Source organism: Galendromus occidentalis, unplaced genomic scaffold (assembly GCF_000255335.2).
Source record: "Galendromus occidentalis unplaced genomic scaffold, Mocc_1.1 scf7180000077435, whole genome shotgun sequence".
NCBI lineage: Eukaryota > Metazoa > Arthropoda > Arachnida > Mesostigmata > Phytoseiidae > Galendromus > Galendromus occidentalis.
In genome coordinates, this window is record NW_003805423.1 from 648,008 (window position 1) to 669,882 (window position 21,875).

General features: G+C 51.5%; 1 protein-coding gene across 1 annotated transcript; it reads left to right on the forward strand.

Annotated features, from left to right (window-relative positions):
• The first annotated feature begins 210 nt into the window (after nucleotides 1-210).
• LOC100908455 (calcitonin gene-related peptide type 1 receptor) lies at nucleotides 211-2,286 on the forward strand. The gene is made up of 2 exons (XM_003742925.1): nucleotides 211-1,638; nucleotides 2,008-2,286. The coding sequence occupies exons 1-2, from the start codon at nucleotides 211-213 to the stop codon at nucleotides 2,158-2,160; spliced, it is 1,581 nt and encodes a 526-aa protein (XP_003742973.1). The 3' UTR covers nucleotides 2,161-2,286.
• Nucleotides 2,287-21,875: the final 19,589 nt, after the last annotated feature.

Sequence of the window (21,875 nt, forward strand, 5' to 3'; positions counted from 1 at the left end):
CCGGTAAGATTGATTGGATAGAGCAGTGGATTAGATCCGAGAGAGGCCGTGGTTCCGAAATATCGTAGTTTCGCTATACCGATGTTCGTTTTGTATCTTTTCAGGCTGCAAACTCTGTTTTCGGAGCCGTCTGCTCGAGCATCAAGTACAACGAGCCCGAGTGAGTCGCCGAGAGTTCCCCAGCAACGCCATGCTTCTTTGACGAGCGCAATGCTCTTCTGGCTTCTATTGGGCCTGGGGTGCACCGCAGCTAAAGAACAAGATGTGCACCTCATGATGAGTCGTATCAACGAGAAGGTGAAGTGCGACCTGTTGGCTAGAGAGGCGACAGATGACAAGTGTCCTCCGTTCTTCAATGGCTTCGTCTGCCTCCCGCAGAGCAGCGATAGCCGAGGCTTCGATATCACTTGTCCGGGTTCGTCTCTGCTGACAGCGACATACGAATGTCTCCCGAATGGGTCGTGGCACGATGTCTCGGGCTACGAGAAAGTGTGCAATCTGCATCATGCGACAGAATCCTTCGCCAGCGACAGAAAACTCATCGACGACTTGACTGAAGCCGAACAGAAGCGCTACGCACGTCCATGGGATCCATACAGACCAGGAGAAGACGCCGAAGTCAAAATAACTTACTTCAGACGGTGCCTCGAGAAGATTCTGCTCGACTCCAACCGCACCGAAGGCGTTCACTGCGAGCGCCACTTCGACGGCTGGGGCTGTTGGAAAGACACTCCCCCTGGAGAAACCGCTTCGATCAGCTGTCCGCACTTCGTTCCCGGATTCATATCCAAGCTGAAGGCCAGCAAAGTTTGTCATAAGAACGGAAGCTGGGCCTACAACCGAGCGACCAATCGTCACCGCTGGGCCGACTACTCGGGTTGCGTGAGCGTCGACAAGCTGCGTCTGAGCGAAATCGGAGTCAATATATACATCAGCGGTTATACGGTATCTCTAATTGCTCTGAGTCTGTCGCTGGCGATTTTCTTCTATTTCCGTTCTGCGTTGCACTGCGTGCGCGTGACCATTCACAAAAACCTTTTCGCCTCATTCATCATCAGTAACCTCTGTTGGCTGGCGTGGTACATCGAAGCCTCAAGAGAGACATTCCTGGTCAACAACTCAATGACCTGTCAGCTCCTTCATGTGATCACGCACTACTTTCTGCTGTCGAATTATTTCTGGATGTTCAACGAGGGACTCTATCTGCACACGGTGCTCGTTTTCTCGTTCGTGTCCGAGAAGAAGCTTGTATATTATTTCTATCTGATCGGATGGATCCTTCCGGCGCTGATCATCGTCGCTTACGCTGTACCGCGCGCCTTGGACCCCACAGCATCGGCGTCCTGTTGGACAGACGCCTCTACGATCTACACGTTCGTGTTGAGCATTCCGATCACCTTGTCTATAATCGTGAATTTCGTTTTTCTCATCAACATCGTCCGCGTGCTCTGGTCGAAACTCAAGGCGCCCGCTCAGTCTTCGCAAGAGTCTTCTGTTCCAATCAAAGCGATACGAGCCGCGCTGATTCTGCTGCCATTGTTGGGGCTGCATTATATTTTCACGCCCTTCAGACCGGGCTTCAACTCCTCCTTTTACGAAGCTTACGAAATCTACTCGGCCGTAACAACATCATATCAGGTTTGTCAGATAGGTGCACCCTAACTTGTCCTTCGCTGAGACCATATCCTCGTGTCGGCAGAAAAATCGGGCGAGCTCTCTCCGGAAAGATACCGCGAACAAAAGAGACCGGACTATTCTTAGCTATTACGACAACCTCTGAGATTCTCTCCTGTGCACATTAGAAATTACCGTCCGACGAACGCTTCCTACTACGACCTTCGTCCGTGAGCTCCGCGATCCCGTGCGGGAAGGAGGGGGCGAACGAACGAGTTAATAAATGAACGAAAGACCTCGAGAGTTTTTCGGTTTGGGAAGGCTCCTTATCCGAGGCGACACGAGTTTTTCATGCACCCATTCAATCGAAACACTAACGGTGTCCTATTGCAGGGTCTGGCCGTGGCGATCCTGTTCTGCCTCTGTAACCAGGAGGTTATCGCTCAATTCAAACGGAAAATTCAACTTACCTCATGCTTCAAGCATCGCTACATACAGTGTAGTACCAACGGTCACCGTCCCAGTACTGTAGGTAGCATACTGTGAATGTACGCGGTGCCACATGATCTTCTTGTACATAGTGTCCATACAGAGAAGCACATCGACGCTCTCGAGCTGTCTTATCCCTACCTCGGATATACAACGTTTCGTTCTAAGTTCTTCCCCTGATACGTCGAAGCCTCGATTCCCTCCAGTAGGTCGTTTGCTAGGAGCGACGCATCCTTAATGCTGATCGAAATATTTCGAGCGACTCCCAGGTCGGTGTGTATTATATCCATGGAGAGCGAATCATCTCGGAGAGTCGATCCATGTCGATCGGTAAGATCCATAGAATATGCGCTCGGTTCCCGTCATAGAATACGGTGACTTTTGGGCATAGGACATCTCGTTTAGTGAAGTAGTGCGACCAATCTTGCATCTAGAAAGTTCGGATCATTCGCCGCGAGAAGGGCATCTGTTTTGTATAAATTGTACAGCGAACAGTCAGCAGGAAACTCCAGATCTCGCTGATATTTCATAATGTGATCATTTAAATGGAAGAGTGTCGCTGCGACAGGAAGCGTCCGGAAGTAATTCCGAAGTTCCGAGCCTCGATTGAATGTGATGTAAAATAAATGAGAACGTACAGCTTGTGGACTTCTGGGATGTCTCGATGGTCGGCGTTCAGCTTTGAACCAAAGTTATCTGGTTGAAAAATGTCAAAAATGGAATATTGAGATCGGTATCCGCACTGTATATCGAGCGGGAGGATTCTGTCAATAAACCTTAACGTTTCATGGTTCAGTTCCAGAATGCTCCTTTTCCAAAAGCCAAGTTCACCCTGTTCACAGCCCATGTATATGCTATCAAATACCATCGGCCGAATAAATCGTGAACCCTCATCGGAGTTTGGAGAGGATAGCTGAGGGCTCTCGACCGAGCATGCAAATTGACCAATAAGGTCTGAGCGAAGGGTTCCAAAGGTGGCGAGAGTACCGAGCTCGGCATTCGTGGAATCCGGGCCCGCACATTCCGTGAAAAACATTGGTGGCGATGCTGAATGGATCAGCCTCAACTTTTCGGCGTATCTTTGCTCGAGCACCAAACCCACTGGCGGTTGTTTCTACAGGCGACATTTCGGAGCTGACCCGCGCGGGAACTCCATTACAATGCTCAAAAGTGGCGGTGCCAGGCATGAGCTCGTTGTGCAAGCTATCTTCATCTGAGAACTTGAGAATTCCACTCTCAGCGATACTGCGCTTTCATCGAGGTCTCGGAAGTCTAGATGTAATCACGCTATGACAGAATACGATGCGGCACACTTTGCGAGAATTGAAAAGCAAATACGCGATGGAATCGATATATTTGAGTCTTCGTCGCGAAAAATATCGCGAGAGGCGCAGCATCGATTGTAGGATGCGACCCAGATCTGTTTCTTTCTGAAAGTGTTCGAGCGCAATGCGGGAAAGTGAAACCATTCTGAGGCTTTTTATTCTCTTCGCGTTCCGAATCGAATTGGTTCTCCGGAGAGAGAGCTTCTCTCTGAGCCAAATGTCTCGTGGCGGAGCTTGCCGAACGTGCCTGAACTGAGTGAATGAGCGAGCGAGCGAGCCAGCCAGACAGCCACCCAACCAGTCGACTAACTAATATTATTGTAGCTAGCATCTCCGGGAGGGCGCGCGTTGAGCGTGGTTAGGAACAGCTGGAAAGATTCGCCAGCTAGACGCCTCAATTTCGCGAAAAGGGTGCTTTTCATCCTAACGCCCGACCGTGAGCGCTCAGCGCAGCGCTATGGTTGAAAAGGTTTCGAGCGAGAGGAAAACATATGAGTACGGATGTGGCTCCAACACTTGACCTTGCCTGGGCGCTCGACCGGCAGCAATCTCTTCTGCGTCATGGAACAATAGAAGTCCCTCCCCACCGAGGAAACGATCGCCGGCAGCGAAATTCCGTCGATTGGTGGTAGACCGAGTGCGGTCGGACGCCGTTCCTGCGCCGATTCGATGCGATGAAACCACAGAGGGGAACATCACGTCGATGGGGGTCCCTCCCGCGGCTCCGGAGCTGGGAGCAAAGTACCGCGGAAAAGAAGTCGTCACGCTCTATTTATAAAATGACACTCGTTCGAATATTTCGGCGGGGCGCGGAAATTCCCCGCTCCATTCAAGCGCTCGGGGCGGCTCCGAATCCAGAAGCCAGCTCTATCATCTGACCTCGCCCACGCTTGTATAATTTGAGCTGAGAAAGAGCGGTCCAAGAGAGCAGAAGATATGGAGCTCGTCTGAAGAGCACGTGGCTCCGCCGTAGATTGAGGGAATTTGAACCACACAGAGGGAGCAGAAACTGAGGAAGCCAGACCATGGCTGACCTCGAAGACTGGGAAAAACGATTCCCTCGACAATGTCCTCGTTGATCTTCCCTCTCGTCTGACCTTCCTGCAGATCATTCGACCCTCCGGTCAGCCTCCGATGAGTCGTCCGACACCCATCTCCACTGGGAATGAGAGGGTGGCGTTCCGAGCCGCTCTCGCGACGCATTTCATTGATACGGGCTCAAAATTTCAAGGAAGTTTCATTTTGTGGAGAGGTTCATGATATTCTTCATGTCCATAAGCGAGATGAAAAAAACAAAACCCGGTCGACTGGTGGTCTGAATACACGACAGGATGCATGTGAGCCTGTGCACCACTCTCATTCAACAGGAACGATGACGTCTGGCAGCAGCCGCTCGCTACTCTGTATTCCGCGTCCGCATTGACGCGCCACCACTCGCAATTTCCTTCCGGAAAGGTGTCACTTTTCATTCCAATGTCATTGGTCCTAACGGCATCGGGGATTGGCCCGGGAAGGGTCTCGCTCTGTGCGCATCTGATATATCATCATATCTATTGACTTATATCAAGAGTTCGCATCTGGAACATTCGCCACCACGAACGTATTATATTCTGAGTGCCCCCCGGGAAGGCTCCTCAAGAATTGAGTATCATGGGCCTGTGACGTGCTCCCAGAAGATGTGCTCGTTGTCAGAGAATCACGCGAGCTCAGCAGGAAAATGATCGAGCCCCCAAATGGATGCTTATCCGCCCGTCTTGACGGTCGACGGAAGTATCTGAATGAAATATTTGCCTATCTGATTGGGGACCATAAACTGATGGTGGCTCAAATTTATGGTACGCTGGGCGTGTTCATGACACAGACGATCGAGTGATCCTAGGATGCAAATATCTGGATTGCTCGGGACAGCGACCGACCATTGGGGCTGCAGTGTTTTGTACACATGCGAGCGAGATGGCTGCCACAACTTCTCTTGCCTCGCTTTCCCTCAGTGATGTTTTATTCAACGTTATCCCCAGGTAAACCCATTCACCTTCTCTCGGATTTGCTCGTCTGATTTCAGTGCTCTCTGTTCGGCAACATGCCCTTCTGCATCGGATATCATTGGCTCGCCGACGGGGTCGCCTTTGTGAGTCCGCCCGGTTGTCGATTTTTTTCTCATTCCGTTCGGTGATGATCGAGCGCTGGTAATGCCGGGCGACCTTTATGCGCCCACGCCATCTCGGGGGGATGCCATCTTCGGTCTTCGGATACATGTATGTAGAGCTAATCCCGGAGTCCTGGACTCCTCCTTTTCTGAGTCCGATGAAGCGCTGAAGGATAGCGATGCTCGCAATTTTTTTTAAAGTGGATGCGCTTGAGACAGGGATCAGACCATGACCCTCGGGATCTCGAGTCGGGGAGCTCCCATGGAGGACCTCCTGAACCATTAACGCGTCAGATGTTCCCCATCACTAGAGAACATCTCCGTTCATATCGGCACTCTGACATCAGATGTCGATAATCCCCGAGCAAGCGAGCTCGCTCGAACAGCCGACTCATTCTCCTCTCCCGAGATAGCTGATGCCATCTCGGTCGGGAGGGGAGTCAGACGAAACTTCTTCATGTCGCAATGAGTCAAATCCTCTGCGGTGCGGAAAAATATTACGGCGATCAGCGGCACTTGCGACTCTCTTTGCGACAAGAGGGATTCCACTGGTACTGTCACAGAGAGTGCGATCATACAGCGTCGTCGAGCTCTTTCCGTATACCTGAAATTTTCCCTCAAGAGTCCATCTCGAAAAAATCAAAATGGATGGGGAACACAATCATAGCTCAAACTTATATGCGTGATTGGGCATTTGAACAGGAGCATTGAGAGCTCCTCATGATGATTCCACTCGTTATATGAGTACGCATAGGCATGAAGCCGTACACGTGAATGCATGCCGACACGCTTCGATATGCGAAGGGATTCATAATTGATATAACCTGTGGCTGGAGGAGCCGACCCCGGAATCCCCCTCTCCGAACTCTTACGTTCAGGGGAATACTTCGTTGCCTCTGACCCCCGCACGAACTCCTTTTCGTTGTATGAATCGGATGTGAATGAATGCCAAGCTCGGCCAGCGAGTTTGCTCGTCCCCGAAATATCTCTAATCTCTCTTCGTCGATATCCGAGATGTTCGGCAATCGAGATATTCCGGTAGAGGCGCCATTCTCTCACTCCCGAGAATTTCCCTTCGCAAGAAAAATCTCAGGTGCATCATCTGGAAACTCCACCTGATATATTCATGCAAACTGAGCTAGGGATTTCAGTAGTAACCGAGACATCTCAGGCACGGCTTCAATCCTCGAGACAATCCCCGTGCGGATTCTCGCAGAGCATCGCTTGCGAAAGTCTTCCTCGACCCGTGGTCAGCGGGCCAAGTCAGCTTTAGGACATACATACATACCTCACCGGATTTCTGCCACCAGCCTGATGTCAAGCTCAAAGCGTCGGATCCGAAATTTCGGAGTTCCGGAAGACTAGAGAACTCTTCATTCAGACGATCAATTCCCTTCCGGAAGTTCTTCGATTGGCGGATTTGAAATTACGAGAGAGGGGAATTCCGCTTTTGAACTAAAGATATGATCCATCATCACCCTGTCTCCTTGATTACCTTCCGGCGATTCCTTCGCTCGGAATCAACTTCAACTCGCGGGGAATCGACGTACGGGCAGTCTCGCCGAGGAGCTCGGGCAACAGAGGATTCCCGAGCTCGAATTCCGCCTGCGCCGGATTGTCGGCAGACCTCATAGAACTACAACATCAGAGGCTTCCTGGAGACGGAATCGGTGAACTTAGAGGAAAAGCATGAGGAAGGAGCTCCTATCCAGAATGATTGATCGTGTCGCCTCCCTGAGGTATCGCGACCAGCACCATCATTGATTGAACTGCCGGGTTGACGGATCGATCTACGGAAGACTTCGCCCAACAGTTGTTCCCCTCCGACAGCGACTCGTGTGGCTATCAGCCCCCCACTAAGAATACTTGACTTGAGGAACTACCTAGATAAAACCAAAATTCGAGTAGAAGACTGAACTATCGAGCAGTCTTCATGCATGAACTCAAGACGCGCGCGGGCAGAGTTCCTCGAGAAGCTTTTCTCAAAACTGTGGCTTTGTCAAACCATGAACGTATTAGCGAGAGGCTTCATCATTTCAGAATAATGCTCCTATAATATCATATAGCGAGAGACGCAATTTTTCGTTTGGCTCCGCTGAATGCATCGTTCGAGCCCGACAAGCGCGTCGCCTGAGCGAAAAAGCTTCAAGCTCCGCGGAAGATTCTCCCAAATTTTACGACTCATGTGTGTTCACTTCCGAGAGATCAATTGGATTCTCAGTCGCAATGCTCGCATGGCAATATATTCTGGAGCAGGACGCAGCTCAGCGAGGAGGATCGACGTTTGATCGCAGACCTCGAGTCGCACATCGGAGAGGACAGGCCTTCTACGGGAAAGGTCACCAAGAACAATGGTAATTCCCTGATAGAACTTCCGCACGATTCTCGCGAGGTCCCCGGCTTCGTTCATGGTCATCGAGCTCGACTAGCCTCGAGCTGAAACTATCAGTTCTGCTGTCAGCAATAGCATGCGACTTTCCGTGAGACATGCGACCGAGACCATCCTCCGATTTTTGTCAGAGCTTCGAACGGTCTACCGATTGCATCCGGAACGATGCAGGACCGGACAACGCGTTGGAGTCCTCCTGTATGGACGGGGCGACTGCAGACAGATCCGTTCCTCTAGGAGTGAGATTCACTTCTCGAAAGCGGACGACATTTTTTCCCGGAGTTCTGATGGAGAGCGCGGAGGCAGCCTATTCTTATCAAGGGAGGAAAGTGCGCCTGGAGGCCGCCGACCCAATTTCAAGACCTCGTGGTCGAGGACTCATCTGTGGGAACAGAAATTGACCCGAATTCCTCCCGTTCTTCTATTCAATCAGTCGAGTACATGCCCCGGGAGTCAGAACTTGGAGCGCGCGACTTTCGCGAATCTCTCCTCCAAGTGATCGTGGGAAAATATAAGATCGGGGGACGGCGAGGATTCATGGCAGCCAGGAATTCACGATACGGAACTATGAATTTTTTCGGGAGTGAAATCGTCTAGTTCTCGGAGAGAGGGAAACCCAGACCTCGAAAAAGCAGTGTCATTCCCATCTTTCCGTGATCGCTTTAATCGCCGCATCGTCGCCGTCACTAGGGCTTGGTGAGCGGACATGTGGGCCGCATTTGATGTCGATGTAGTAGCCCAAGTCGGCTGCACGGCCAAGAGCTCGAGGCGCTCTCCGTGAAAATCCGTCCTTATCAGCAAGGACATTAGCGGCTTCTACTCTCCCTGATGGGCATTATCGCGTCCAGTGGCGGAGATTCTGTAGCCGCCGATGCGGTGAAGAATTCGTCGCGACAGGGAGAAACTCGGGAGCAAGTTGGCGATACACGACACCCACTAACGAGATACCTGGAGGAGGGATGGCAGTAATTTTCCAGCGCGCCATGAGCATCGCCGCAGTGCTAATCGCTTTCGACAGGTTCTTGGCATTGGAGTTTTGCCAGCGGCGAAAAATGAGAGAAAAACTTTCTTGAACTTGGTTCACTAGCGAGCGATTGGGGCATGGCTGGAATCTACTTTCGGTGTGCGGTTTCCTCCTCACGGTTGTCTCAATCCCCCGGGCTAACCAGCGAGTCATGCGTCGCGAGGCAAGGGTACCTACACGCTACACGTACGTCAGCACCGGGTGGTTTCTCGAGCCGTAGAACAAAGTGTGAATCATTCGAGCTCGACCCCTCTCGGAGACGATGCGATTCCTCCGTGTGATTCCCGAGGACAAACCTTTCTCGAGGTCAAGTCCATCGCTCCGGATGCCCGGCGTGGGATAGATCAAGGAAATCCTCCTCCGAGTATATCCTCCTCGCAGACGATCGAGATGAGCGGTGCTGAAGACCTACGCACGAAACTTCCCGGAGGGCGGATCCGACATTCGTTCCGATTCCCACCCAAGACCTCGATCACCCTCCTCCGAGGGTCAGCAGAGTTTCACGCTTTATCCTATCGAGGAACGGGATCCGTTCGAGAATGGATCGTCTCGGTTCCTTCTCATGACTCATGATCATAGGTGCACGCCAAGGCACGTCTCTCGGACATCGAACCTAATACGAGAGTCTATCTTCAAGGTTTTAGAAAAACTCCAGAAAAAATATAAAAAACATACACGGACATCTCAGACGCTGTGCTTCGAATTGTGAGAGAGGTCGCACAGAATACAACAATGGGGGCTTTTTGAGGAACGGAAATATATATACCCGGCTTTCAACAAAGAGGAGCAATGGGAGGGGCGAACCCCAAGTCGAGTAGAAAGGATCCTCCGTGAAAAATGATCTGAGAGCTCCTGCTGATGGACGCGGCGGCAAAGAGCTCGGGTACAGACAAGTCACGCGCAATTAATCTGCTAGTCGTGTTAGCCTTTCTCCTACGAGTAGCTGGAATCATTGACGTTCCTCCAACGAAGAGAACTCTCGGTCCACTTGCCTCGTCCCGGCTATCGCTTGCCATCCTCGAGCAGCCGCTCTAGAGAGTATCACGATTATGTTCAAAATAATTGTTCGTCAATGACCTCGCTCGTAGAAGCTGGGAGTCCACGGGTCTGATGGTGTGGATCTCTCTCATCGCAACACTAAGATGCAGCCTCAGGCTCGTTGATTGCTTTTGTGCCGGACTTCGGAGTTCCCCACTCGGACTTAGGAACATCCAATCTGTGGCCCACATGGATCAGCCGCCCAATGATCGAGGGGTCTGAGCCTTATGCACATTACCTGCGCGTATCCCGCCGGTCCAAAGGCGGTTGGGGATTCGGATCTCGCGGCCTGCCGATATTCCTGATCTTCTGAATGACAATAATTAAGGTCTTACTGGACGGTCGGAGTTCGGACTCCGATCGGCACGGCGGAGCTCGCTCTTGGGCACGTTTTTCCTAGGAAAAGCAAAGTCGAAGAGGAATCATGGAAATGTGAGCCGAAGCAGGGACGGTCGCTGCTACCGAAACCTGCAGCTTCAGCAAGAGCTCGTTCATGGCTACCTCAACCCGTCGCGTCGACTAACTCTAAGAGAAATCCGTCGCGGAGATGTCTGATGTATTCAAAGACTTTTGGTGGTATAGACTTGCATGACACTCGCTCAGAATTCAATTCAGCAGGTTCTGCGGGAGAAACTGCTGGAGGGGTCAATGGACCGATTCGTGATTCTGGAAGTTCCTCGTACACATTCGGACTGCGGGAGATCTATGGAATCTTCCGTATCCGATGAACCCGGAAAACAGGGCCTACCGAGAGAATGACGGATAAATTTATTGACATATCAGCTTCATCATCCCTCCATAAAAGGTGCGAGATTTCGGCGAATCCTCCCGATCACAGTCCCGCAGCAGATATGACCGTGGAACCCTTGCGATGTCTATGAACGGATTCCTATTAAATTGTAAGGAGGATACATATGTCGAAAATTCCACTTTGTAGCGAACATCCCTGAGTTGTAGTCCTTTTTAGCTCCACGCTAGGAATCAATCATCCGGCTCACGGGTCAGAATGAGTCCAGCTGTTGGAGCGTCTCGCAGGTTTCTCCTGACGGAACCCCCGGTGAACGCGGCCCTCGAGCGGCTGTGGCTCCCCGCGTCCCCGACACCATCCTGCGTAGGCACTGAAGCTAACCAAGCGGAACGGAGCGTTCATCGTCTGGAGAAGCGAATTCCAGGGTTGACATCGTTGCTCATCGAGCGTTCTGGAGAATCCAAAATCGGATTAGATAGAGAAGCTGCAGACTGCGATGTTTGAACTTTGAACGCGACTTACCTCGGCCTTGCCCCTATGTATGTATGTACACCTTCTCCTTAAATATCATCGATGCTCCCTTGTAGCGAACCCGTGCGTGCATCGGAGCAGAAATATTCCCGCGAGCGAAAATTCGGCGGTATTAGAGACGATATCATATTTTAGATCTTCTTTCCTGCGCCTAACGGTCTTCAGAGCCCTCAAGGCGCTCGCCAGAGCCGACCAGCCGACCACCATTTCCTCAGGACATCCCATGAGGAATTGATTACACGCTTCGATGTTTAATTCGCCTCTCCATCGACGTGTCTGGACAATTAGGGCCGATTTCCAGCAAGGCGGGCTCAGACGATGCAATTAGAAATAATTATAGGATAAGCTTGAGTTTGCAGATCCCGTACCGCATTTTCTCTCAAGAGGAAGAGCTCTGTACTCAGATCTATGTGTCTACATGAAGTATCGATGAGGGAAGTCGAAACCATCTGTTGTCCTGCCGTTCTCTACAAAAAAACCCTCCATCAGCTGTGAAGATGGGGGCGAATCGGGAATTGCTCGGCTTGAGGCGGAACGGCCAAGCGACAGTATCAGAACTCGAGATAAGAGGAAAATGCGTTTATCGTTTCTCGATTATTGAGCGAAAAATCAAGCGTCAGACTCGACAGATGGTGCCCGATCCCTCTTCAAATTCAAATCTCAGAAAACGGTCCTTCTATTCTACAATGCAGACCTCTTTTCAGACGTCCATACACCTCTTGTATCACTGGATATCTAGATCCGCTCGCTGCTGGAGAGGTGTTTGCGGCTCTGTTGCCGAGCCCTTTGCCCGCTGAGTGAGAACCGGTCGAAAGCTAGGAGCGTTTCCCTCAGGGATTCAGCCTGCGAGCAGCCTCTGTTCGATCGCCGCCAAACTTGTCGTTGACATTTCGCGGAGTGAGCCGCTAGTGTCATGCGTAATCCAGACCTCCGTCTGGAAACTCATCGAGACAGTAATGGTTGTTCCATGAATCTCATTTAGCGGAGTGTCACTTCAGGGTTTGTTTTGTCGTATTCGAACCGGATCTGTCCTGCGTTGCGCATAAAGATCAATGCCTCCCTTCCCCGGAAAGCTTCCTGAAGCTCCAGAGCGCTCCAGACTTTTTTTGGCTTGTGCATGTCACTGGGAGCCAACCCGAGTCGAGATTTCTGGAATTTCGAAGGTGCTCAATAATTCGAGAATTGTCTGCGCGTTCGAGTGTCAGTCAGACGTAATTGTTGATCTGGTGACGGATTCCCAGTCATCATTTATCTTCCCTGCGAAGAACGTTTCGCATTCGCAACCGATTGGGCGAGGCTTCGTGCCATCCTTTCGGAGCCCTCTGTGATCATTTTGCCGTCTCAGGAATAATTCACTGCTCCTGCTGGAAACAAGATGTAGGAGGCAGTCGAAGAGCTGTTTCCAAAGAGAAAATTTCCATTATCCGATGACAGAGACCTTCAGGAAGATGTGTCGTTCCTCTCGCGGGTCCTCCAACTTGTTTCCCTGTTCCTCCTTTGGAACGGTTACTCACAAGAACGTTCTCGGGAGAAAGTTGTTTTCTCGGGATCGCAACTTAATTCACCTTTCCAGCGAAAGGATGCGGTCGGCTTCGCAGAGCAGAAACTATTCCGAGCTCCTCTGTGGCAGAATTCTTCCCCTGGGGCAATACAGCGATTACGTTGTGTTGTATGTATAATAAAAAGAGAAAGTAGGCGACCTCAAGGAACTCTTCAAGAACATCCCATATTCAACAAGGTTGCCGAACTTCCCAACGCTCAGCATAAGTGAGCAGCCTTCAATCGCTTCCCCTCTCGCCGCCATTGCGGCGGACCTTTGTGCGTCTCTGTGCTGCTAATGAATGCTCATCATTTCATTCACGGGAGGTTCCGACCGCCTTTGCAGTCAAGACCCATGGCCCCCGCTCGGGACTGTGTAGGAGGACTTCTCGATGCATAGCTCGACGCATCCCCGGAGATTGGCATCACGGTAGTAAAGAGAGGGGGGGGGTGGCTCGCACGATACCTCCGTCAACCACGTCTCGCCCCGTGAGGTTATTCTTTATAGACGTCTTGCTTCCGCTATGTGGAGTCGTATACGGACAGCCGAGGGAGCCGGACGCAGGGAACTTTGTTTTCGGGAGAGCGACGAAACATTCACCTGACTGTGTATATAATAAACTCTTTTCCGAAGTCAACTAGTCTGCCTGGTGTTCACTTCAAAGGAAGAAGCCGAAACGCAACTGCTTATCCGTAGCTAGGCGAACAAGCTGAGAATCTGACATGGATTGAGAATGGAGATGTCGGATTGAATATCCAACTGGCGCAAGGCAGGAATTCATCGAGGCGAAGCAGAGGCTTTTCGAAAAACTTATTATTTATGCTGGCATTCTTGTTCCTCGCAGCGAGACGCGAAAATAAAGTCCCTCATGCGCTTTGCGCGGAGAGAAACAGTTTTGTGCACACTTCATGGAATACAGACGTAAAGTACGCCTGTCGCTGTGCGTCATCGATCGAATGCTCTGGGCCGCGTAGACCCTCGCCGATCTTATCCCGATTCGAGGTGACCGATGCGGATCTATTGGCAGCATTCCGACGAAGAGCTGAGATCGACGACCGAAGCCGACGCCTCAACCACTTGCAACTCATTGACGCTCTGGTATGCATTAATTGCTCAGTAAACAGAGACTGCGGTGCGAATCACTGTGTATCGTCAACCAGTGAGCCGATCGACCACAGGTTTCCCTTGTGATACGGACGGGACATTTGGAAGCGAATGATCAGGCTCTTGCCTCCCTTTCCTCCGAACTCTCTATCGACAGGTGCCATTATTGGAGCCTTTATAATTTAAGGTACCTCGTGGAAAACTTTTGCGACGTCAGATCCACTATCCGGTGCTCTACTATTGAAGTTTCCGCGTCGCTTCAAATGAGATGCAACCCGGACAAAACATGAAAAAACTTGCGACGGAGGAATGATTCGTTTGTGTTTGCGGAACTTTGTGATTTGCGGTCGGTCGCAGTCGTCCGCATAGCGTGACTCGCGTGCCTGATTGTTTAGAGAAAGCTAAATGGAAATTTGATGTACATAGAAGCTAGATTTTTCAGTCAATGTTTACAGGTACACTAGAGGAGAGTCCGGCAGTTTGAACGAGGCACGCGATGTGGTCTCAATCCTAGTTCATATCCGACGTTTTCCTTCAGAAGCTCTCACCCTCAAAATTCATCTGGGGAAGCCGTGACTCTGACCGATCTTCGGGAACGCTCCCGAGGACTCGTCAGACTGTACGCCGGATTGCTGTTCATTTCGGAGATCCTCAGGAAGGTATTCGAGCTCATGCCGCAACTTGCGAAATTGAGAGAGTCGCGCACATTTGGGCTTCGTTTGCAATTATACGTCGGAATTACCTTCCTTTTCCAGGCCAGTCGACACGCTCTCAGGATGAGAATTCATCTCGGAAAGGGGAGCATTCTCGGCACGCAGACAAGCATCGAGCATTTGCAGGAATCCGCTCACCTAGAGAACGGTCTGGAAAAATACAAGAATGAGCCAGGGCGCACCATCTGCCCGGTGAGCATCCGTGCCTCACTTGCTGATGAGCTAACGCAATCAAAAGTTAGACTTTGACCACCTGATTCGCCCGTTGCCTCAGTAGGAATGTCGAGGGAATAGCGATTCGCTCGATCGGACGGCGTAATTGACTTCGTGAGGTGAGGGGAGAAATATGCTTGGATCGCCGTACTTCGTCCTCATCATATTCGTGAATATGGCCAGCTTACTCCTCGTTTTCATTTATAATCGGAATCGCTGCAAGCGCTCACCTCCTATCCGGAAGATCTGCGGGAACTCTTCCCGAGAATCTCCAGCTGGGCTAAGGGCCTCTTTCAGTTCATAGGTCGCGGAATATCGATTCGGCAGAGCCTGAGTGATTCAATCATATCATCCTGGTCTAGGGGCCTCCGCAACGTACGTCAAAGCGATACAATATGTGATCTTCTGACTCCTGTAGTGACCTCATCTGCCACTGGATTCGTATCGAGCGTATCACCGAGGAGAATGACGCTGAGTGCAGCTATGGTCCTCTCGCATCGAGCTCCCTCGGAGAACGAATTCACTGGTGGGCCTTCCTTGATCTAGCATCGTATGCACCCTCACAATGCACGTCGGTCCATCGGCTATCCCCGCGTAAAATCTCGAAACTCGGACTTTGATCGGCATCGGGAGCATTCTCATTCCGGGTCGTGGTAGAGGCACGTCCAAGATATGATTTTTCTTCGAGTTTCCTCCTTTCCGACGAAATACAAATTCTTCCCGGGCAGCGGTCCTCTGTGGGAGCGAGTGTAGGCTTAGAACTTCGCCGCCGATAGCATGGGTCCTACGATGGAGCGATTTCAGCCTAAGGTACTGCGGCTCGTCCTCAATAACACGGGTGTTATTAGCAGCACGATCATTAACGGGCACAACCCTCGAGCTCGATGGCGAGAGATGTATATTGCTCCAGCCAGACAGTCTATGAGGAGATATGCCGCTGACAACTAGGCCGATAGCCACTAATCACGGCCAGCGATGCGTTAACATATTGACTATCTGTCAAGTGTCGGAAAGTGAAACGTACGTGATGCTTTTCGTGATCAGCTCGGATTGGACCTGAAGGACAAAATCCTACGGAGGGGATTCTGTCAGAGAAAAGAATCATGAGTCGCTCGCGGCAGTCGGATTAACGGTTCTTCGCCTTAGGACCCTCCACGTTCCAATCAGCCCAACAGCCAGCGGCCAGAAGTGGTCGAGCGATCGGATTTCTGATAGTGACTTCCGCGCTCCCGTAAAATGAACAAATGAAACCTGAAACCCCGTTAGGAGCTACAGTGAGCGCGCGAGTGACTCCTAGTTCTCACTCGGAAACTGGTCGCAGGGTCGGCGACAAAGTCAACTTGTGTGTATCAGTTGACCCGCGCGAAAGAGGGATTCCTCACCTAGTTTCTGAACGAGCTCATCTAAGGCCGGTTCAGCGAAAGGGATGAAGGTCATCAGCGTGACGCGCTGAGAGCATAGATCGCGCAGTAGGAGGTTTCAGAATCTTCGCTGGTCGGCAGCTGTTCTGATATTAGGTAGTCCGAACGATTCTCGTCCTCGTAAGCTTTCGGCTCACGGATTCGCTCCTTCCGCATTCGCATTTGCGAATTGAAGGGGTGTTCCTCGCACCGAGATACTCTTCGAGCCAGCGATATCATAGTTCTATTGAAGAAAATCGCAGGAAAGCACTCGTTCTTCGCGGAGAACTGAGGAACCGATTGAACGCGAAGCAATAGCATTGACCGCATGACCATTCTCCCTAGACCGAGATAGAGACAGAGAGGCTCATGAGTGGGAGGAACTGACGGCCTTGCAGACACGTAGCCTGCAGCGGGGTGCCTAGTATAGTATGTAACCTTGGAAGCTTCCAGAGTGGTACGCGTATTGGAGAACGAAGACGGGATTTGAACATTCGAGGCAAAGTCCTCTGAGCAAAGAGGAGAAAGGCTCCTTCCTGACGCAATGGTGTCAACCTCGAGTTTGATTTCAGGCCCGAGGCGCAAATAATCATATCAAATGCAAGGGCTCCGACACCGACTGCAGCCGCTTACCTTATAGATCAGAGTGCGTTCCCAAGTTCAGAAGCAGAGCTCACACGCTTAGAGCCCAGAGATTCGTTACTCGAGCCCAACGGCGAAACTTCAGGCTCATCACGGGACTCCCTTCAAGACAGCTCGTTCTTCCTCTCGCAATAAGTTTCGAAACCAGAATGAAATCTTAGAATTTCTTCGCGGCCGCGAAGGTGTCTCTTGAAAAGAACTGGGATTGCGAATCAGTGTGGAGTTGCAGTTGAGACTCTCCCGCGGCTCAGATGGAAAAGTGGAGAAGCGAACGAGTCTGATTGTTCCCGCTCTTCTCCATCTCATTGCTTCGAAGGGACCCGCTTTGCGAGGGACGACAGTATTTCGAAAGGAAGCCGGAGGAACGAGCTCCGAACTATCGGAATGAGGAGGCGGTAATCTAGCCTCTTGCTGTATGAATGAAGACCGTGCCATTGATGACGGCTTCCGCCCCTCCCCCCTCACCCCCCACGAAACCTTATGGAGGAAGCCCCGCCAGGGCTACAGTAAGAAATTCAGAGGCACCGAGCAGTCGTTCCTGTTCGTGAGCAAGATGCACGCCATTGAAGCCGGCATGTCCCACTCGTTTCCCAATGTGTCTAAACGGAGCAATCTCCTCAAATCGATGCGAGAATCAGACTAGCGACCCGTCTCGGGACGAACCGTAGAGGAGATTACCACATACGGGAGACCGGAGCCCACAATTTTGGATGGATATCTGGTGAGCTGACAATGAGATCTCGTCATCTCCGTAGGAGTTCCGACTCGGGATCGCTGTCGGCAGGATGAATCTACATGATTGAGAGTCTCCAGTCGACCGAAAGATCAGAAACCCACATCGGAAGGCAGAATCTACTCGGAGAGAAGGAAGGACATTGGGCCCAGTCGGCTGTCGATGTTCCCCAGGACGAGGATATCCAGCGGAAGATCTCTGCCGAAAGCATACGCAAGACGGGCGTTCACGCAGAATGGATGAGTCAATCTGATAGGTCCGCGAAACTCGAGGAAGGAAGACAGTCGAACGGATTTGCTCCTCGCATCGTCGGGGAGAGTCGAAGTTTGCGGCTACCCGAGTTTCCAGAAGCGACCGGATCAGTTCGAGTGTGAAACAATTTCACCACGTTCTCTCGGTCGCTCGGTCACTCGTTCTGCGAAGGTCAACCAGCCGAGCGACGTACTGCTCAGCCCCAGAGTTTCTCGCGAGGTCGACCACGTCGGACGGTCGAGCTATTTTCGTCGAGTCGTCGAATTCCCCCCTGTGGAAGGCGTTCGTGGACCTCCTGCTCATCGCAGACCCGTAACTGAGGCTTGATCGGTTCCGCAGCATTGCATGTACCTAGTCCGTGCATGGTGGAGGAATCCCGCATTCCAAAGAGGAGCTGATCAACCTCCCCTACTGGAGAATAATGTGGAACGAACCCAAGACGGTGGAACTCGCCTCACCCGAAATCCCATACACGACGGGAGCAACCTCGATTTTCGAGTACATAGGTAGTTTCATCGAACGGGAATGCAACTCTCGATGTGAGGTGAGTTCTGCCTCGTGACCTTGATTAATCGAACATGGGCAAGTCCCGGAATCGATAGGAGCGGGGAGAGCAGCCCGGAGCAAACATGAGATCCGGCGATGGATTTCCTCGCGACCAGCTTCTCATGACATTGTCGCCAACCGGAATCGTCGTTAAGTCCGAGGTACACAAATACCTCTGCGATTAGTTGCTTCGGCACACAACCAGCTGTCTCGTATGTGCCGACGGACGTGTTGGAGATCAATCACATAGCGATCGCACCCACCCAATTGGACAACGATTCTCCCATCAGACCTTCGGCTAAACAAGCGATTTCCTCATCGATGCCGGAGCTTCTCCGATATCCGTCATGGTCTTTCCCGCATCACCGGCCTCGCATCGGAGCTTATATAATGAGCATATGGAGTGAGCTCGATTTTGTCGGGGAACATGAGTCGAGCATCCGAGTTGGGGGGATGAGGGATCAGATAAACTACAGCTTTTCTACGTATAGTGTCCGGGAAGAATGCTCCCTAAGGAGAGGAATTGGGCGACTCTCGATAGTCTACCGGGCCGACACCAGCATCTTATTCCTCCGAAATCGGCACATTGCATGAGTTTTGTGAGTCAGGAAAGCTAACAAGATGCTCACGAATTCATGACAAGGCAGAGGGAGGACCGGCGAGCTCAACGATCATGAAAGTGTTGCACGTCGAAAATGAATATGTTTATCGCTCTTGAGCACCTCACGAAAGCATGGGTCGCTGCTCTGGCTGGCTTTGGGCTCGGCTGCGCAAGGCAAATGCTCCACATACAGTTAAGCAGAACGATACCGCCGACGAACACTTCGAGATCTCGTCAAATTGAATTTTGATGAGCTCCCTGTGAGACTAGGTATTTGGATTCCAGCCCGTGTCTCCTTTGAGCGGAGCGAATATGTGAGGGTGCTTCAAGCTTGTTATGTTGCATAAGACTGAGGTTGAGGCTCAGCGAATCGATCTCCTAGCGAAAGGAAGCTCAATTCTGGAGACATTTTTTCTTTCGCTCTCCCGAAAACGCATGACTTGGTGATGTTTCGGAAGCCACTGCCCTGATCCTCCGACTCGAGTTACCCCGATTTTCAGTTCGACGGACTTTCTAGACTTTGCATTCCCTAGCCGCGTAGTACTGAGGTGGTGAGGAAAAGATTCTCAGGCCGCTCGGCCCCGAAAAATCGGGTAATCGCCCGGTTCCGTTCTCTCCTCGCCGCTTGAATCCGATTCCGGCTTGAACTTCAGCCTCGATCATGGTATGATGCCAGGCATTGTCGATAAGACGCCATCGAAGACTTGACATAAGGCGCTAAGGGCGAGTTTCCCCTGCCGGTTCCCATGAATCCGGGTCATTGAAACGTTTCAGACGGCTGTGATGAAACATGAGCTCCATCGACTCTCAGAGTGGCCCGCTTCGAGTGTTTTTCCACGATTCCTCCGTGCGACGCTGCGTTTTTTGATGGAGCGAAAGCATCGATCAGGGAGGAAATGGCTCGAGAATGAGCTCTCCATGTTGCGACACGGTCCGTGAGGATCACCGTGATTCCATCGGAGCTGAATTCAGTTGCAGTATCTCCCAGAAATTACCTTCAGAGTTGGTGGGTTCTTGGTGGTTCGTTGACCATATATCTCCGCCTATCGGAGCCCAAATGACAACCATAGAATAGTGCTGCCGACAACAGACGGCTCCTAGGGCTCATCTGACAAAAGGCCGAAGCCGTGCCGCTCAGAGGGTCGAAAAAGATCTCAACAATGCGTTCAGGATGCAAAAGCGATCGCAGCCTCCTGAAGGGTTCCGACTGCCCGCACTTCCCCCATGCTAGAGCAGGACCAACGTTCCTAAGCGGAATCCCTCTGATTCACTGATTCGCACCCTCCTTCCCCCTCTCGGAGAATATCTGGATCCGCCATCCGCTCGAAGCGGCTCGTCGATTGGCGGACGAACCTTATCCGAGTGAATTCCCAGCACAAGAAGAATCTTCGGCTTTTCCCGTCGCTCCTATGTAAATCTGATTTGAGCTCATCTTGCTCGCTCTCATGCGAGAGGTAAGCGATCGGATGATCAAAACATCGGGCTCCGAGCAGTACCGGAGCAAAATTTTCACGACGGATCATGCGGGATATTCCCACCCTTTCGGAAGGCCGAGGAGCAATCTTCGAGACCTCGAAAGACAGCGGAGGTCGGATCGTGAGGATACACTATTTTGCATCGTCTGTGGGCGATGCAAATCTGGACATTAGTAGAGCGAGGCAGGGACGACGTGGAGCTGACGTGTCCTTCAGTCAAGTATGAATCGGATTCAGGCGATGAGCACCCCGAATAGCACTCTACAAAATTGTGGAGTCCCACCCTCGCCGTGCTTGATACAGCTTGGAACAAAATGTATGCTGGGAGCGGTCTTGGACCCTTCTCGGACTGTCAGCACCGCGAGTAAACTTGGAGTTCTTTTATTGGCCGATGAAAATGCCTTGAGACGGCCAAGGTCAACCTTGAGATGCAAAGTCGCTTGCGATGGACGGAGTATCGTACTCGAGAGCCGTACGAGTAGTTCCGTCGCGCAGGGACAATGTTCCAGATGAAGGGCAGCAAAGGGAGAGTTCCCATTGTCGCGAGTAGTCATCCGTCACTCGACCGGCGACGGTGCGATAGAGCGACCGATTTCCAGTCCATGGTATATTCTCTCGAGCTCGAATTTTACATCGTGATATCCGAGCAGAATTCTCTTCACGAATGAGAGGGTATGACTTTCAGCCGAAAGCTTCAAAATCCTGAGGCCGACTGATGAACTGTCTTCAGTGGGCGGGACGCGTTCCATACAAGAGCAATGAGGAGATGACCCTTCCTCGATGAAGTTTCAAGGGATACAAGCTTGGCAAGCTAATAAAAAGCAGCGGGCACCTACACTGGTGGCAGCGCCGCGTGGGGGCTGGTCTGCACGACGAATTGTCCTCAGAACAGCTCTTCAGCTCTTCTAGAATGGGAGCGTTCAGAGCTGATAATAAGTAAGGGAAAATCGCAGCTCATGCATGAGAAGAGCTGATCGATTCCAAGTGATCGATAAGGAGCTGAAAGGGTACGAGTCTCAAGCAATCTTTCGGAGTCGATACATTGACTCGTTCTTCTGGTCGGTGAGGTGTTCGCCGAGAGCTCCGTCGCGGGAACTCCCGCTCGGGGATCACCGCTGATCGGAGTAGATGATGGCAGTCAGAAGTAGGACATTCGGAGAAGGAACAAGACGGCACACTTTCGAGACTGATAGGGCGACCGCGATTCGACGGGAATGCATTTTGGGGTTCTTACTATGTATATCATCGCACATGTCCCGAACATGTCTCGTGCCCTCAAAAAACATGAGCTGGGATGTGGCTGGACAACCGCGACGAGTCTCCATCGAGGACGAGCGCGTTGTTCTTGGCAG

Excerpts from the sequence above, each read along its gene's own strand:
- LOC100908455 (XM_003742925.1), top strand. The coding sequence starts at position 211 with ATGCTCTTCTGGCTTCTATTGGGCCTGGGGTGCACCGCAGCTAAAGAA. Across the intron at positions 1,639-2,007 it reads CCGTAACAACATCATATCAG|GGTCTGGCCGTGGCGATCCT; the intron begins GTTTGTCAGATA and ends GTCCTATTGCAG.